Source organism: Morus notabilis, unplaced genomic scaffold (genome assembly GCF_000414095.1).
Source record: "Morus notabilis unplaced genomic scaffold, ASM41409v2 Scaffold456, whole genome shotgun sequence".
NCBI lineage: Eukaryota > Viridiplantae > Streptophyta > Magnoliopsida > Rosales > Moraceae > Morus > Morus notabilis.
In genome coordinates this window covers 410,548-427,763 of record NW_010367949.1, presented here as the reverse complement: position 1 = coordinate 427,763, position 17,216 = coordinate 410,548, and the positions used below count along the sequence as shown (strand labels likewise).

Below are 17,216 nucleotides of genomic sequence, written 5' to 3'. Positions count from 1 at the left end.
TGTTGTATAAATAAATTTTTTATTATTCAATAAATAATAAACTCTTCAGCTGTCTGCTGTCTCCAATAAGACAATACATACTGTTAATAAATTCAATCAAGAAAGTGACTAATTTTAATAAAACACAAAGAATGTCACCGTGATAAGCCCCTTTACACATACTTTTTTAAAATAAATTTAAAAATCTTTAAATTGTTGTATAAATAAATTTTTCATTATTCAATAAATAATAAACTCTTCAGCTGTCTGCTGTCTCCAATAAGACAATACACGAGGATCACGTTACTAAACTAGTCTACCAAAAAGTGCAAAAGCAAAATCTGCAACAAATGACAATTGTTTCCTCAAAACTGCTTCAAGGAAGCTTCAAATATGAAGTAGACAAAAACAAAAATGGAATTTAAGCCAGTCAAGAATACAACTAACATATTAGCCAACGGCCGAAACAAAAGCTGCACTAGCTTATATAAAACATTTAAGAGCACTAAAAACTTTTCTGTAAAGTAAAACCAAGAACGAACAAACCTCTTTAACCATGTTAGATGAGCCAAAAATGGTGATTTGATTTTAAAAAGAAGCTTCCACAAATAAGAATTCTTTAACGAGCTTTCTATCATAATTTAAGGAAGCTTCTTCAAATTAAGAAATTGATCACCAAGTTGGGATTCGCAGAGGACATGAACATTTTGATCCAAAGATTTAAGGAAAGCCTTGGCCAGCTTAACGGTTGATACGGTCTGAAAGATCTTGCCACAAAATTTCCGAACTTCAGCCCGCCTCGACTGCTTTTCTGCCTTATTTGTAACCAAAACTTCTATCAAATGACACAATTTACTCAGATGGCTCTTCAAGATTTCTTTCAGTGCATCTCGGCCGCTTCCATCAGCCGGACCTACCGACTTCAATATTTCAGTTACCAAATCGAGCGCTTCCACCCGCCGAAACTCGAATTTCGTGCTGCTACAGTTCTCCAAGAGGAAGCCAAATAAATGACGCCCAACCCATGGCCGCCTTCGAAATATCTCTTTCAAAAATTCAGGCTTCATTTGGAACTTCTTGCTATCAAAATATTCTCCCAGAACACCCCGAAAGATATCCAAGACCCTCTGCAGCTCGGATTCGGGAAAATTTCTTGCATCGATGATCTTCAGAATCCAAAAGGTGGAGTTCTGAGCAAGGGAAGCGATCATCTTCTGTCGGTTCCAGGAGGCTGACTGCTTCTTACCGGCAAGTTTCTTTTTCTTGATTGGTCTTGATGCCAACTTCAAATTCTTTTGCAACAGAGATTCAAGAGTAGGTAGTTGCACGTCTTCACCCTTGGGATAGTCCTTTGCTTTGAATATCTTCTTTTGAAGAATTCCCCATATTCGCTGCCCAAGCTGTTCACTACTTTCCGCAGTATGTGGGCAAACAAGTGCCCGCGCCAAGTTTGAATACACCAAGAGAACCTGTGGCTTACCTGTTGCATAAAGAAATGATAAAATAAGAACATAAATTAAGAAAACAAGATCATGATTAGCTCAGCAAAATATGGCACAAATCATTATCCACCAAGGCAATATAAATCTCGTTTGATAAAACTCCTACTCATCCTTAAAAGTGTATTCCTTTACAGACCAAAGTGACCTAAAAATAGTTTTTAGTCGTAAATTTAGGTTCATATGTTATCTTGAAACACTTTCAGCACCCTAATTCTTTATATTAGTCTATTAGCTAATATTCATAGAATTCAGAGCTTGCCTGGATTTTCATGCAAGTAAATTTCCAGCAACGAGAGTACACGAAGTTTGAAGAGCACAAGCTGATACTGAGCAGTTTCACTCCCAGCCTGATTCTTTCGCTCCTTAAAGATCTGGGCAAGGTAAGTGTCCATTCGGAACATTGCATCATCATCCATTCCTTCGTCAGAATCATCTGAAGCTTCCGGAACCTCTTCATCAACTTTCTTGAACCCACCTACTGCCTCAGAGTCATCTGTCTGGTCCTCACTTTCACCCGTTTGCCCTGTCTCAGCTTTATCAATCACCTCATCTTCTTCAATATCGAGGAAATCTTCATCATCATCATCATCTTCATCATCATTGTCACTCTCAGCAACCTGATGCCTAGCAGGTTTAAGAGACCTCTTAATAACCCGCAACATTTGCAGCAGACCATCATCCGTGATATCATTGCAAAAGTATTTGAAAACCTACAAAGACAATTGGATGTCAGATTATAACCATAAGTTGCGCACAAGATGCCATCACTTGGATAAATCAACCACGTTTGTTGAAATTGTCTAGTGTAAAGATGGGCAAGAGGAAATTTTAATACATTCATAGTCTGTGGTGCCATGAAAAACTAATTTCTCTTTTGAACTGTCACCCATTTGATATCAAATATGTTAATCAAATTAATTGAATTGCAAAATTTGCAAGATGACGTTACAGAAATCAGCAGTGGCACCTTGATACAAATCACAACACAACAGTCTTAAACATAAGAAACTCATAAAATCACAAATATTAAATAAGATGCCCAAGAGAATAAATTTAAGTATTAATCTATCCAATGACATGAAACTAGAACTACTTAAAGGCCAAGAACTCTAGCCCAATAATGCTAACCTGCTCAATAGCTGTTCGCATAGGAGCTGATGACTGTGGCAACAATGACAGTAACGTATCCACCATAACATCCATTACTGCAGGTGCAGTATCATCATTGTCATCTTCTCCAGAGGACTCAAGAAGATCGGGACAAGGGTAAGCTTTCCTACAACATATAATTAGCTCAGAGGCAGCTTCCAAGAACTCCCTTGGTCGAAGAAGCATTTGCAAAAGCAACTGGATAAGCAAGTATCGTAGTGCATGCAATCTATTTACATCACTGCTCAGTCCAGAATTCCTCTCCTGCCATGTAAAGAATTTTTAGGAGATGCATATTATGTTAGATGATTCATTCAATAAAATATGCAGCGACATAAAAGTGACTCAATGTAAAAGATAAATTGTAGGACTGTGTTTATAAATGCCTCCCCAACTATGTCACTTATTCCACCATACCCCCCTAAACTTCAAAATGTGCTACAGAACTTTGAACTATATAGGCCCTCTCCGACGCATTCCGTCAATTCTTTTGATGGAATTTCCGTACATGGCACTAATTTCAAAATATGAAAATAAATTTAACTCTGATTATTATTAAAAAGAAAAAAGATTAAAAAACTCAAATTATCAAACAGGCATGAGCTAAATTAAGGAGTACCCAAAATCACCTGCACCCAATAGCTAAGGTAAAGTAAGAGAGAAAAAAAGGGACCTCTCTAGACAGTGAAGTTTCCAGTGCTTGCAATTTCTTAAATACATTTTCTTCCTCGTCTTCCAAAGGACGAAAGAGAGAAATTGATGGAATGTTGCGTAAGGTGCTAAGGAATCGCATGAAGTATGACCCAAGATCATTTGGCTCAAGACCGTTTGGCAATGCACGTGATCCCTCTCCCTTTTGAGCAGATGCCAGCAACTGCTGAAGCTGCTCAATACACATCCTGCAAAGAGCACTAGAAGTCGCTGCTTTTGGCCACCTAAATTTCTCTTGTAACTCGAATGATGTTACTTCAGTGCCAAGAGATGCAGTGAACACGCCCTGTATAGCTAGAAACTTCAAAATCTCTTTCTGAATGCGGAATTTTGCTTCAAGATCAAGCTTTAAGTATTTCAATAAACTGGGCAAGGATTCAACAATCCAAGTTTTCAAAACGTCGGAATTTCCCATTGTCCCAACAAATTCTTTGTCTTCATTTGAACCTATCTCTGAATTGTCATCTGTTGTTTGGCTCTGATCAGAAGGTTCCTCTACAGCATGGCTTTCATCCACGAACATGTCCTGCAAGTTCTGAATAAACAGCATGCACCCGGATTCTGTTTTGAAGTCTGCCATAAGATCCTTAACTATTTTTGTTTGGGTGATAGAATCAAATTTTCCATTGCTGTGTTTTTGTAGAGCAACAACAACAGTAACCTTTTTTACATCATCATGCTTGGCCCAATCTGACAACTCCTTAAGAAAATGCTGTGCAACTTTATAAAGCCATGAGTTCTTTGTAGACAATATATCCATCAGGCACTGGACAAGTTTGTATGACAAAACAATTGGAACAAAAGACGCAGGCAGCCTTGGCAAGAGAAGCAGCAGAACATCAAATGCCACGTGCTTACGATCATGAGATGACAGAAGAAGAGATCCTTCAACAATTACTTCAATAAAGCATTGCAAGTTCTTTGCATTTTCTTCCTCAGAAGAGCTAGACTTCCGGTTTTTCTTGTGCTTCTTCAACGAACTTGAAACAGATGCTACATCGTCAGCTTGCAAAAGAACATCGGGTAAAAGTATATTTACCAGTATAGGCCATACACTATGAACTCGAGGCTGGCAGAAGGTCGATTCCTGCAAAATTAGAGAAAAACCAAATATTTTAGAAATTACACCATCCTTATATTTTTTTAACCAAAGCAATGCATCTAGCACTTAAAAAGAATAAATAATCAGGCACGCAACATTACCTTCAAACTACTAGCAAGAGAGGATAGATGATCGGCAGCAAAAAGTTTGTTGGGACAAAACGGATTTGGCAGAAGTTTGTTGAACACTGAGCTGTCAACAGATGTCTTTTCACGAAGTCTTAGAGCCAGAAGCAATGCATCAGGATTTCCAACTTCTGTGGCACCTGCAAACCACTCAGCAAGTCCTGGAGCTTCTAGCACATTATTCAACAAGGCTTTTGCAGGCAGCTGCAACAGCAGACACCATGTTATCAGAATTAGGACATAACAAAGGGAATAAAATAAAACAGAACAACATATTTTGTCTCGGCCAGAGCAATCAGGCGACATGAAAAATAACCCGCAAAAGAATAGTTGAAAAAATCCCTCCCTTCTCTTTCAAACAAAATGGCCTCATAAATGAAGCAAAAAGTTTGACACTAAACTTGGACCGGGAAGGTTATTGGTTACTAAGAATCTTTTTGAGAAAGCTAAGGATCTTTTTGAAACAAAGTTAAATACTTCCTTGTGGGCGTCAATGTATAAAGCCTTTAAAGACTATCCACTTTCTTTGATTGTTCTTAATTGGAAAGAGGTAGAGCGGTGATTGGATGTGATGTATTTGGAGGTTCTTTGATGATTTTTGATTTTTAGGTTTTTCATGTTGCTTCTTTTCTTTTTTTGTTTTGATTCATGAGCACACCTTATCCTCTTTCCTTTGTACTGTTTTCCGTATATATATATTATAGAAGCTTAGTTATTGGATAAGTTTGGTTATTGGGTAAGTCAATTTTCACCATCACTCCTTAGCCCGAAACTCCAATGAGTTTTTCAGGGACTGAATCACCATCAAGGCGAGTCGTTTACTAATACTAAAATACCGCGAAAATCTTCCCAATTATGAAGAACAAGATAAATAAAGGTCTAGAAATTTTCGGGAAAACAAATCCAAACATCACTCATCCAGGTATCCTTACCTTTTCAATCAAGTCTAGAATTATTGATACAGCAGGCTCTTGCAAGTATCTCTTCTTGGCTGCAAGGGAGATCATAAGACTAGTGAATTCCTTTATGTAAGGTGTGTCTTCATTGCAATTCCATTCCATAGCCAATCTTCCAGACCGTGCAAGAGCACCATAAGCAAATAGACGACCTAAAAGACAATCCCTTGCTTCCTGCAATGCCACAAGCAAGCTATGGAATTACAAATGGAGACAACAAAGAATTCAATGAAAAATGTACAAAAGGTCTTGCCTACCTGGCCCTTCATTGATGAAGTTATCTCAAGCAAATCAACTATGAGTTTCAGAAGAGAGTCCACTTTGATGCTGGGTATGGTCCCTACCAATAAAGTTAAGCCTAATGCAAAGCCTTGCCTCGCACACTGCAAAAATAAAAATGAAATATCATGCAAAAATCAAACTCCAAGAACTCTAAGATCTGAAGGAAATCCATTAAGCTCTATCCACTTTAAACTATACTAGGATCAATGGCTTTCTGAAAGTATTATTGATCAAACTTTAAAATCATTATAATAAATAAAAACAGTAACTTCTCACATACATATAGAGAAATATACACATATATATATATATATATAGAGAGAGAGAGAGAGAGCAATACAACTTTTATAGTCTTATACGTAGTAACAATACAACAGTTAGACATACTCACATACATACTTTAAGCAAAAACAATGACAAATGCTAAGATAAAAGATAATTATTCAACATACCTCTCTTGATGAAGAAACACCACGAATAAGCCTTCGGATAGCATATCTCAAAGAGGGTGCACACTCATTCAAGCCATCCTCCTTTTCAGCTTCCAACTTCAATCCCCCCTCAACTGAATCCTTATTCTCAAGCCTGTCATACGCTTTCTGAACGTCCTGCAACTCCATTACCAGCGCTTCTGCCGCTGCTTCTCTCACGGACGCATCAGAAGATGCCAAGTCCTTAAAAACACCAATGTGGAACTCGGGCAGAATGCCACTAGACGAAGATCCAATTGTAGATGCCACACCAGATGCCTCAATTTTGTTGTGTTTCGATTCGACATCCATTTTTTTGGGCTTAGACTTTTCACTCTCCAAAGTGGAATGACGCCTCTCTTTGTCCAATGCTTTCCTCTTCTTTCTCCTCTCCATGGGCTTAATGGAATTAGGAGCCACAGAAGGTCCCGCGTCCTCATCTCTCACTGAGTCTTCTTCTTTGCCCTTTTCCCTCTTCATTTTCTTTTTCGATTTGCCACTCGAAACAACCTCATTCGCAGGCGCTTCTAGTTGACCCTCTTCAACTTCTACAGATTCTGATCCCCTCTTCTTACTACCCATAGCAGCTCAATTTATCTCCTCGGAAACTTTTATTAGGAAAAAAAATATGTATTGCTTATCCATATTTGTAACAGTAAACATACAAGCAACTTTGACAATTATTAAACTAAAATTACAAAAAGTAGTATGCACAACCTTAACAAACCAAAACTTATCAAACGAGTATTAGTAATACTGATGAAAGGTACTTTATAGACTTCAGACTGAAAGAGAAAAACAAATACCGATACACTGACAAAAAGAACCATACATAAACATACATACACATGAAGTTCATAGCGAATTCTTGAAACCCAATTGGCGTAAAACTAGTTATAGAAAAAAAAAAAAATATATATATATATATATGTATATCGATAATGATGCAAATTAAGCATTTAAAAGTGAAATAAACAAATAAATATCCAATGAAGTAAACTACTAAAACAAAGGGATGCAAAGGAAAAAGAAAAGAAGAAGAAGAAGAAGAAGAAATAAATGGGAAGTTCAAGAGCTTATTCATATGCTAAATAACGAAATGTGCAACAAAGTAAAAGAATAAAAAAGAATTAAAAAAAAAAAAGACTCGAACTACAAAAAGCAACAGGAAAAACTCCCTCATGAAATAAGCAATCAGACTTTTTTCTTTTTCTACGAGACAAAAAATCAAACACATAGAGGACGTTACAAACTAACTACAAAGCCACGCCCAGGCCTTTCATCAATATATATCAGAGTTTTTTCAAGTTCAGATAAGCAATAAGACAGCCATTAAATCTAACCCAACAAACCCAAAAAGTGAAAAATAAAAAAATTACAACCAGCTTATAACTTAAAATCGAAATGAAAGTAAATAAGAAGAAGAAGAAGAGCTTATAACTTAAAATCGAAATGAAAGTAATAAAGAAGAAGAAGAAGAAGATTAAAAACAGAAAATCCTTACAGAGTTGAAGAAGAAGAAGAAGAAGAAGAAGAAGAGCGGAGAAACTCTTGGCGGCGTCTCAGCAGGGCAGTGGTGGTGAACTACAATACAAGGTCATTCTTCCCACTTTACTATCATAATTTTAAAAACTTCTCGCTTTCCCCCCTAGGTTTTTAATTAATCTCACTTAAGCCCATTTGTTAGAAATTTTATTAGAATACGTCTATTGGCATCCCTCATTTTACTCTTCACACACTATCTTAATAAAAATCTTTATTAATAAATTACCCATTCATAAAGTTCTTTATTACACACCCCACTTTAAAAAAATATTGCCCTTTAAAAATTACTAGTTTTGCTACATTTGATGCATGTATGGAATTGTAATTAAAATTTTAATAACGTGGAACATAACAAACAAAATATAGAAACAAAGTTTACTAATAAATTTAAAAAGTATATAAATAATAGTTTATGTGAAAAGATTATGCAATTAAATCCACGTAACATTTTTAAATTAAAAGATAAGAAAATAAAGAAAATAGCAAAATAAAAAAATAGCACAAGTAAGAAGATTATTTTGATAAGAAAATTTTGATTTGAGGTTTAAGAAATCTAAGAGAGAGAGAAGGAGAGTAAACGAAGAAGAAAAAAGAAAAAAATAGGAGAATATTAGTATAAGTGACTATAGTAGACAAAAGGCGCCAAAAATAAAAAAATAAAAGAAAACAAAAGCGGAAAGAAAGAAAGATAAATTCTCGTTCGTAAGAGATATTTGTGACAATGGAGTTAAAAAAGAATTAAAGGAGAAAGTTAAAATGGAGAGAAAAAAATAAAAGATAAAGAATGAAATTAGAAAGAAATGAAGATTAAAAAAATGAGAGGGACAAAGTCAAAGTAAGAAATAAATACGAGGCAAAGCACCAAACAATGTGTATTGAACCATGAAAGATGAATAGTATGCGTTAAGGATTATTTGCACATATTAAATTATAATTGAGGTTTTTATAATATAGATAATGAGTAAAAAAGAATGAATATAAGAAAGTTTTACTTGAAAATTTAACAATAAAAAAAGTTATTTGTACAAATAGTATTTGATAATAAATTTACTATTTTTTGACTAAATGTAGCGCGAATAAAGTATAACGGGTTAGGATTTTATGAGGAATTAAATAGTAAAAGAAACAAATATATCAGTAAAAAGAAAAAAATGGACTGGTGACACATTTTGACTTTCTATTTCAGATACTTTTTTTTTCCTCAAAACTTATTTTTTTATTACCTTATCATTTTGAAACCCTAACATACCATTATTGAGTTAGATTCATTTTGAAAATAAAAGGTTTATTAATTAAGGAGTTAAAACTGTATATCTCATTAACCAAGTAAAATTTTAATTTAGTGTTTCGGTTCAAATAAACCCAAAAGCTTATAGACACATAGCAAACAGAAAATCCTTACAGAGTTGAAGAAGAAGAAGAAGAAGAAGAAGAGCGGAGAAACTCTTGGCGGCGTCTCAGCAGGGCAGTGGTGGTGAACTACAACACAAGGTCATTCTTCCCACTTTACTATCATAATTTTAAAAACTTCTCGCTTTCCCCCCTAGGTTTTTAATTAATCTCACTTAAGCCCATTTGTTAGAAATTTTATTAGAATACGTCTATTGGCATCCCTCATTTTACTCTTCACACACTATCTTAATAAAAATCTTTATTAATAAATTACCCATTCATAAAGTTCTTTATTACACACCCCACTTTAAAAAAATATTGCCCTTTAAAAATTACTAGTTTTGCTACATTTGATGCATGTATGGAATTGTAATTAAAATTTTAATAACGTGGAACATAACAAACAAAATATAGAAACAAAGTTTACTAATAAATTTAAAAAGTATATAAATAATAGTTTATGTGAAAAGATTATGCAATTAAATCCACGTAACATTTTTAAATTAAAAGATAAGAAAATAAAGAAAATAGCAAAATAAAAAAATAGCACAAGTAAGAAGATTATTTTGATAAGAAAATTTTGATTTGAGGTTTAAGAAATCTAAGAGAGAGAGAAGGAGAGTAAACGAAGAAGAAAAAAGAAAAAAATAGGAGAATATTAGTATAAGTGACTATAGTAGACAAAAGGCGCCAAAAATAAAAAAATAAAAGAAAACAAAAGCGGAAAGAAAGAAAGATAAATTCTCGTTCGTAAGAGATATTTGTGACAATGGAGTTAAAAAAGAATTAAAGGAGAAAGTTAAAATGGAGAGAAAAAAATAAAAGATAAAGAATGAAATTAGAAAGAAATGAAGATTAAAAAAATGAGAGGGACAAAGTCAAAGTAAGAAATAAATACGAGGCAAAGCACCAAACAATGTGTATTGAACCATGAAAGATGAATAGTATGCGTTAAGGATTATTTGCACATATTAAATTATAATTGAGGTTTTTATAATATAGATAATGAGTAAAAAAGAATGAATATAAGAAAGTTTTACTTGAAAATTTAACAATAAAAAAAGTTATTTGTACAAATAGTATTTGATAATAAATTTACTATTTTTTGACTAAATGTAGCGCGAATAAAGTATAACGGGTTAGGATTTTATGAGGAATTAAATAGTAAAAGAAACAAATATATCAGTAAAAAGAAAAAAAAGGACTGGTGACACATTTTGACTTTCTATTTCAGATACTTTTTTTTTCCTCAAAACTTATTTTTTTTATTACCTTATCATTTTGAAACCCTTACATACCATTATTGCGTTAGATTCATTTTGAAAATAAAAGGTTTATTAAGTAAGGAGTTAAAACTGTATATCTCATTAACCAAGTAAAATTTTAATTTAGTGTTTCGGTTCAAATAAACCCAAAATCTTATAGACACATACCCACGTGCACAATAGCTCAATACCCATAAAAAGAATAAACAATAAAATGACAAAATAACTCGAAATAAAGTCATAATTGATCATAATTAAAGAGATTATTCCCGTGAGGATTTTTGAGATTGGAAGTTTAAGAAATCAATGAGAGAACGATAAAGTTTAAATGTAGAAAAAATGAAAGATATACAAAAAAAAAAGGGAGTATATCTCATTAACCAAGTAAAATTTTAATTTAGTTTTTCAGTTCAAATAAACCCAAAAGCATATAAACACATATCCACACACATAATAGCTCGATATCCATGAAAAGAATAAATAGTAAAATGTCAAAATAACTCGATGCATATATAACTATAATTGATCATAATTAAAGAGATTATTTCGGTGAGGATTTTTGAGATTGGAAGTTTAAGAAATTAATAAGAGAGCGATAAAATTTAAATGTACCAACATTGAAAGATGAACAAAAAAGATTGGAGAGCATTGGAGTAAGAGACTACAGGAAAATATGCAATAAAGCTAAAAAGAAATAAAGGAAAAAATAAAGCATTGAAAAAGAAGAAAAAAAAAAGAAAAAAATTTACGTGGGAAAAAAAAAAGATTTAAAAAAAAAATGAAAAAAGGTAAAACACAAAAACGATAAAATTTAAAACAAATAAAGATTTAGAGGTTTTAAGGATAATAGTAGATAAATAAAGCCAGAAAAAAGGGGGGAAGAAGTAATGTAAAATCAAGAAAGGAGAAAAAAAGGTTAAAAATTAGCAAAAAGAAAGAAAAGAAATAAAGGGGAAAAAAAAAAAATCAAAGTTGTACGCTTTGGACTACCAAAACGCTATAGTGACAAGCGTTTCTACTCTTTTATCTATAGTAGATTTTGCCCTACTTTTCTAAAAAAATAAGATGGATTCCAACATGAAAAGGCCTCTCCATGAAAAGGTACCCGGTTAAATTTTTATTTATGCCAGGAATTTATCTTTGATTATCTTGTTAACTGTTTTTAGTACAATATTTTTTCTCACATAAATTCATTTTTCAACTCAAGTTCTCAGCTCAAACACTCTTTACACTTTCTTCTCAAATTAGTAATTTTATGTCAAATATAAAAGGCTGATGCTCTTATTTGTGAATTATGACCACAAATACAATATGAAGAAGAAAGATGAAACCAATAATATTCATATACGTGGTTTTAATAGTTACTTTAATATTTATCCGTCAATAGATATTATTATTTTAGCCACAAGATATTAATCCGACGGTTATAATAAATTGAATAGTTGAATAAAAAATTAATGATAATTAATAAAATTAAATTATTATCATGTCACGTCATTAAAATTTTAGTATTTAGTGGTAACTATGATAGAAACAAACTCGTTGATATATATCTTTAGTTACCATACTAATGTTTTAAACGGTAATCTTCCTTCTTAATCCGCATAATGTTCATTCAAATCAATTCACGAAAAGCCTTTCGTCATCGTTGAATTAGTTATCAATTAGAGAGTAAACTCTGTCTCGTTAAGGATCTCACACATTTCTCAGACCATATATTAGGGTGTGTTATATTACAGATCATTTTGTCGTTTACGTTTCTTTCCAGTTTGTTGATGATACAAGTAGAATAACAAATATAAAGAAAAAGATGGAAATTTCATGTGAATTACTAAAAGGTTAAGGTGACGTTTATTTTGTTAAACGCTAAAACTAATCCTGAATGGACAACTATATGTGTTATCGTCAGAATATCTTTGGTACTGCTTTCTTTATCCTACATTATAACATCAATAAATTGATACTCAATAAATTAAATTAAATAATATTTTTGACTGGTCCCGACTTAATTGTAAAGGTATTAATTCATATCGATTAAATAATATCTCAATTAATTAAAAACTTTTCATGGTCCTAAAGATATTATTTATATATAGAGATTTAATTGTATAAGACAAAAATCCAATTAAGGTTAGCAGATAACTTTTGTTTTGGTGTATTTTGTTGAATATGTACTTCTCAATTGTAATAGAGCAGAGTGTTGAGTTTTTGTAGCCGACCACAATAACTGAATTTTTTGTGAGTTTACTTTTAAAATGCGTGATTGTTAAGAATAACCACTTGCAGTTGATTAAATCTTTATCCAACTTTCAGAATATTATTGTTTCAGGAAATTGCAATTTCTTTCTGTACCTCTGTTTCAGTTTGGAGCGCGAAAGCAAGAGAAAGAAATTGTAAAAAAAAAAAAAAAAAAACAAAAAAAACAAAAAACAAAATGAGAAAGGAAAAAAAGAATATGACTGGGAAAGAAAACATAGAAAAGAGAGAAAAATAGGAATTATATAGCGCTGTACTAATTCTTGTTTTACTTTTTTATAGGCTAGTATACTTTTTTATAGGCTCGTCTAATTAGGGAGTTTCTCTAATATGATTAAAGAAAATAAACTACTAGTAATTTTTTACTTTTAGCTCATTAAATTTTTATAAAAAAAAAAAAAAAAAAAAACTATGTTCTACATTTTGTTTTGAACGTAATGCCATTTTAATAAGATCTAACCGTCATAAATTGGTCCTACCGTTCTAACCAGAGAAAATCCTATATAATTAATCTCTACTTTTAAAATGGCAAGCACACATAATGATTTAATTAGTAACCCTTGATAATTTATTGTGTTTCAAGGTGTTGCAATAATGAGACGATCACATACATAATTCACTCTGATGATCAAGTTTTCATGTCAACATCAATTATTTCTACTAAAATGGTGTCAACAAAAATACAAGCAACTTTTATTTTTTTTCAAAAAAAAAATACAAACAGAAATGAATTGGCCATGAGGCCAATAATAACAACAGCAAAGAAACATTTATCATGGTTAAATATCAAGAAACTATGATTTCTCTAACCAAGACACAAGGAGTACTAGTCTCATAATAGTTGCTTAAAAAACGTTCCCATCATCATGAATCGCTCTTAATCTTTTCGGCAGCGATGATTTGCGCTGCAACCACGGTCGTAGTCGTTAGCTGCGTCATGGCCGCGGTTGGCGTTAGGGTTGGGGTTACAGCCCGGGTGAGGACCACCAGGTTTCTTGCAGGGGTCAACCACCCCATCAACAAGCTTATTTGTCCCCGCTGTGACCTCAACATGGTGGCTTAGCATCACCATGCAAATAATAGCCAAACACATAACTGAGAATTTCATATTTGCAGATTTCCTAACACAATTGTTGTTGTATTGGTTGGTGGAATAGGAACTTGATTGAGACACACATATATATAGGTTTTAGAAGGTCTATTTGAGGACAGAAAATAGATTAACTGGTCAGGAATGTAGGATTAATCAGTGACTCTGAGTTGTGTTTATGTATTTCTAATTTTCTTGCGGCTCTAACTGCCCATACGCACAGGTTTATAGGGTAAGGCCATTAACAGCCTAAGATCCCCTCCTATTTTTAGGAAACCTTAACCAATTACCTGTAACAGACTTCCATTGTTAGGAAACCTTTTAATAATAACCTTCACACTTGAGAATGTTAAAAGTTAACCCTATTAACTAGCTTTTAGTTTTTATCTTCTAAGCAAAAAAAAAAAAAATATATATATATATATATGCATATTTACACACACACATATATATTTAGATTTTAGTCTGACATTACATAAAAAAAGCTAAAACTCTTACTACAATGCTCATTCTTAAAACTGCCACGTGACAGCCCCTCTTCATTTTCTTTTTTTTTTCTTCTTTACTTTTCTATTTTTGTTTTTTTAAGTGTTTTGCTTTTTACTTTTTTTATTTTGTAAATCGTTTTTCTTATAACGTGCGTTTTGTAAAAATATATTTTCTCTTTTTTTTTTGTCCTATGAACAATTGTTAATCTTTTCAATTCCAATCATCTTTCAATCCTCTTATAACGTGCGTTTTGTAAAAATATATTTTCTCTTTTTTTTTTGTCCTATGAACAATTGTTAATCTTTTCAATTCCAATCATCTTTCAATCCTTTTTTTTTTTTTAAGCTACAAAAACATCTTTTAATCCTTTTGGCAAAATTTGATTTACGTATTTTTTTGCTACAAAAACATCTTTTAATCCTTTTGGCAAAATTTGATTTACGTACACCACAAGCTCACAACCACACTTGGAATAACAGTAGGAATCGCAAATGATTATGAGAAATCAGAAGCTTGAAACAATATCAACTTTTTGTGTGTTTTCTCTCAATAGAGAGCCAGTATCTAATCTGTTATTGGCCTGCTTAAACCCATGTAGACTAAACGACTACCTAATAAAATAGTACATTAAAAACCCCAAAATTTAGATACAAAACCCGGCATCAAGGACCTCATGTCCTCTGAGGAAAATTTTAATATTAAAAATTCATCACCTCTAACAGTAGCGATTTAGAGCCAATAAAAAACCAAAAACAAAGAATTACTACCACAACACTCACTTCTTGACCTCTTCGTAGTCGGCCTCTGCAGTCTGCTCACCACCCTGTGAGCCTCCGGATGAAGAGCCACCACTAGAACCACCGGCCATGTGCTGCCCAATCTTCGACACGGCTTTGTTTGCAACATCAAGCTTGGCCTTGATCTCATCAATGTCGTCCGCTGCCATCGCCTTCCTCAAATCTGCAACAGCATCCTCGATTTCTTTCGCAACTTCGGCAGGAATCTTGTCCCTGTACTCACCCAAGCTTTTCTCAATGCTGTAGATGGTGGTATCTGCACTGTTTCTGATGTCAATAAGAGCTTTCCTCTCCTGGTCCTTCTGCGCATGCAGCTCGGCTTCCTTGACCATCTTCTCAATTTCGTCATCCGAGAGCCCGCCAGATGAGCGGATGGTTATCTGTTGTTCCTTTCCAGTAGCCTTGTCCTTGGCAGAGACTGTGACGATACCGTTTGCATCGATGTCGAATGTGACTTCAATCTGAGGCAAGCCTCTTGGTGCAGGAGGGATGCCCACAAGCTCAAACTCACCAAGCATCTTGTTGTCAGACGCCATTTGACGCTCACCTTGCAGCACTTTGATACCGACTTGAGTCTGATTATCCGCCGCGGTCGAGAATACCTATATAATGGAGAGGACAATCAGCAAGGAGAAATTCACAAGAAAAGGTAGCTTGTAGACAAATTCATATGCATCAACAAAGTATTGCTGCAAGAAAAAAAATGATTAACAAGAAAATAAGTGACACTATGGGGCATCACAAGCCCCAAGAACCACATGAAACATGATGATGTAAGCCTCACCATTATGTGCAGAGCACACCCTGTCGCAAAGCGTCTCAGAAATTTTTAAGAAAATTAGCCTACCAAGGCAAACTTGCGAAAAACTAAACAACCCAAAAATCACCAAGAGACAAACAGAGGCAAAACACCTAAGATCCATTCTCAGACCTTTTTATTTTTATTTTTTTCTTTTGGTTAGTTGGTGTGAAGCTAAAAAGGTCAACTTGATTTCAAATTTGGCAAATAGAGAATCACTGTGAGCACGTATTATACATCTCACTATATTCTGACTTAAGTTTTAAATAACCAAAGGAAAATACTAGTTAGTTGGCCGAGAAACAAAACTTCCTAAAGATTCATTCTGTCCAATAAAAATTTGTTGATCTTAGAAGGTACCTGACTCTTTTTTGTTGGAATGGTTGTGTTCCGGCTGATCAGTCTGGTAAAGATACCACCCAATGTCTCAATTCCAAGTGATAGAGGGGTGACATCAAGGAGAAGCAACTCCTTAACATCACCACGCAGGATGCCACCCTGAATGGCAGCACCCATAGCAACAGCCTCATCAGGATTTACTCCTTTACTCGGGCTCTTTCCGAAAATCTGTGAAACTACCTCTTGGACTTTCGGTACACGGGTCATTCCTCCCACAAGAAGGACCTCATCGACATCCCTGGTAGATATGCTTGCATCCTTCAAGCAGTTTTGGCATGGAGCCTTAGTCCTTTCAATCAAGTGATTGACCAGACTTTCAAACTTAGATCGGGTAAGTGTGATGTTAAGATGCTTCGCACCCGAAGCATCAGCGGTGATGAATGGCAGATTAATCTCTGTTTGCGATGTAGATGAGAGCTCAATCTTGGCCTTCTCAGCTGCCTCTCGAAGCCTTTGCAAGGCAAGCCTATCTTTTGAGAGATCAATACCCTCAGTGCTCTTGAATTCACTCACTAAGAAATCCAATAAAGCATTGTCAAAGTCCTCTCCACCCAAGAATGTATCACCATTTGTTGCTTTCACCTATAAAAGAGAGGAGCCAAAAGAAAGCAGTTATTGAAATGTACCATCATTTAATCAAGGAAAATGAGGAAGATGACCAAAGATACGTGCCTCAAAAACACCGTTGGAAATTTCCAAAATGGAAACATCAAAGGTTCCACCCCCAAGATCAAAAACTGCTATAAGGCCTTCCTTGTTGTTCATTCCGTAAGAAAGTGCAGCAGCAGTTGGCTCGTTGATAATCCTCTGCACATCAAGGCCTGCAATTCTGCCAGCATCTTTGGTTGCTTGTCTTTGGGCATCATTGAAATAAGCAGGAACAGTAATAACAGCTTTCGAAACACTCT

At 34.0% G+C, this 17,216-nt stretch overlaps 2 protein-coding genes across 4 annotated transcripts in view; both read right to left on the bottom strand.

Annotated features, from left to right (window-relative positions):
* Positions 1–200: 200 nt before the first annotated feature.
* Positions 201–9,276, bottom strand: LOC21397924 (DNA polymerase V). Of its 2 annotated transcripts, none has more exons than XM_024175966.1 (9): positions 9,224–9,276; positions 6,259–6,884; positions 5,782–5,907; positions 5,501–5,698; positions 4,545–4,772; positions 3,304–4,428; positions 2,610–2,894; positions 1,741–2,191; positions 201–1,459 (listed from the first exon to the last, which is right to left on the bottom strand). In XM_024175966.1, the coding sequence occupies exons 2-9, from the start codon at positions 6,856–6,858 to the stop codon at positions 621–623; spliced, it is 3,852 nt and encodes a 1,283-aa protein (XP_024031734.1). In that variant the 5' UTR covers positions 6,859–6,884; positions 9,224–9,276; the 3' UTR covers positions 201–620. The 2 variants fall into 2 exon arrangements, with proteins under 2 accessions (XP_024031734.1, XP_024031733.1); XM_024175965.1 differs by lacking the exon at positions 9,224–9,276 and adding an exon at positions 7,781–7,855.
* Positions 9,277–14,826: 5,550 nt separating this feature from the next.
* Positions 14,827–17,216, bottom strand: part of LOC21397922 (heat shock 70 kDa protein, mitochondrial) — a 4,042-nt gene continuing 1,652 nt past the window's right edge. For both annotated transcript variants that reach the window (XM_024175961.1, XM_024175962.1), the window contains exons 5-7: positions 16,981–17,216; positions 16,270–16,890; positions 14,827–15,712 (exon numbers count right to left, since the gene is read on the bottom strand). In XM_024175961.1, coding sequence (XP_024031729.1) covers positions 15,089–15,712; positions 16,270–16,890; positions 16,981–17,216 — 1,481 coding nt within the window. In that variant the 3' untranslated portion in view covers positions 14,827–15,088. The remainder of the gene's footprint in view (positions 15,713–16,269; positions 16,891–16,980) is intronic.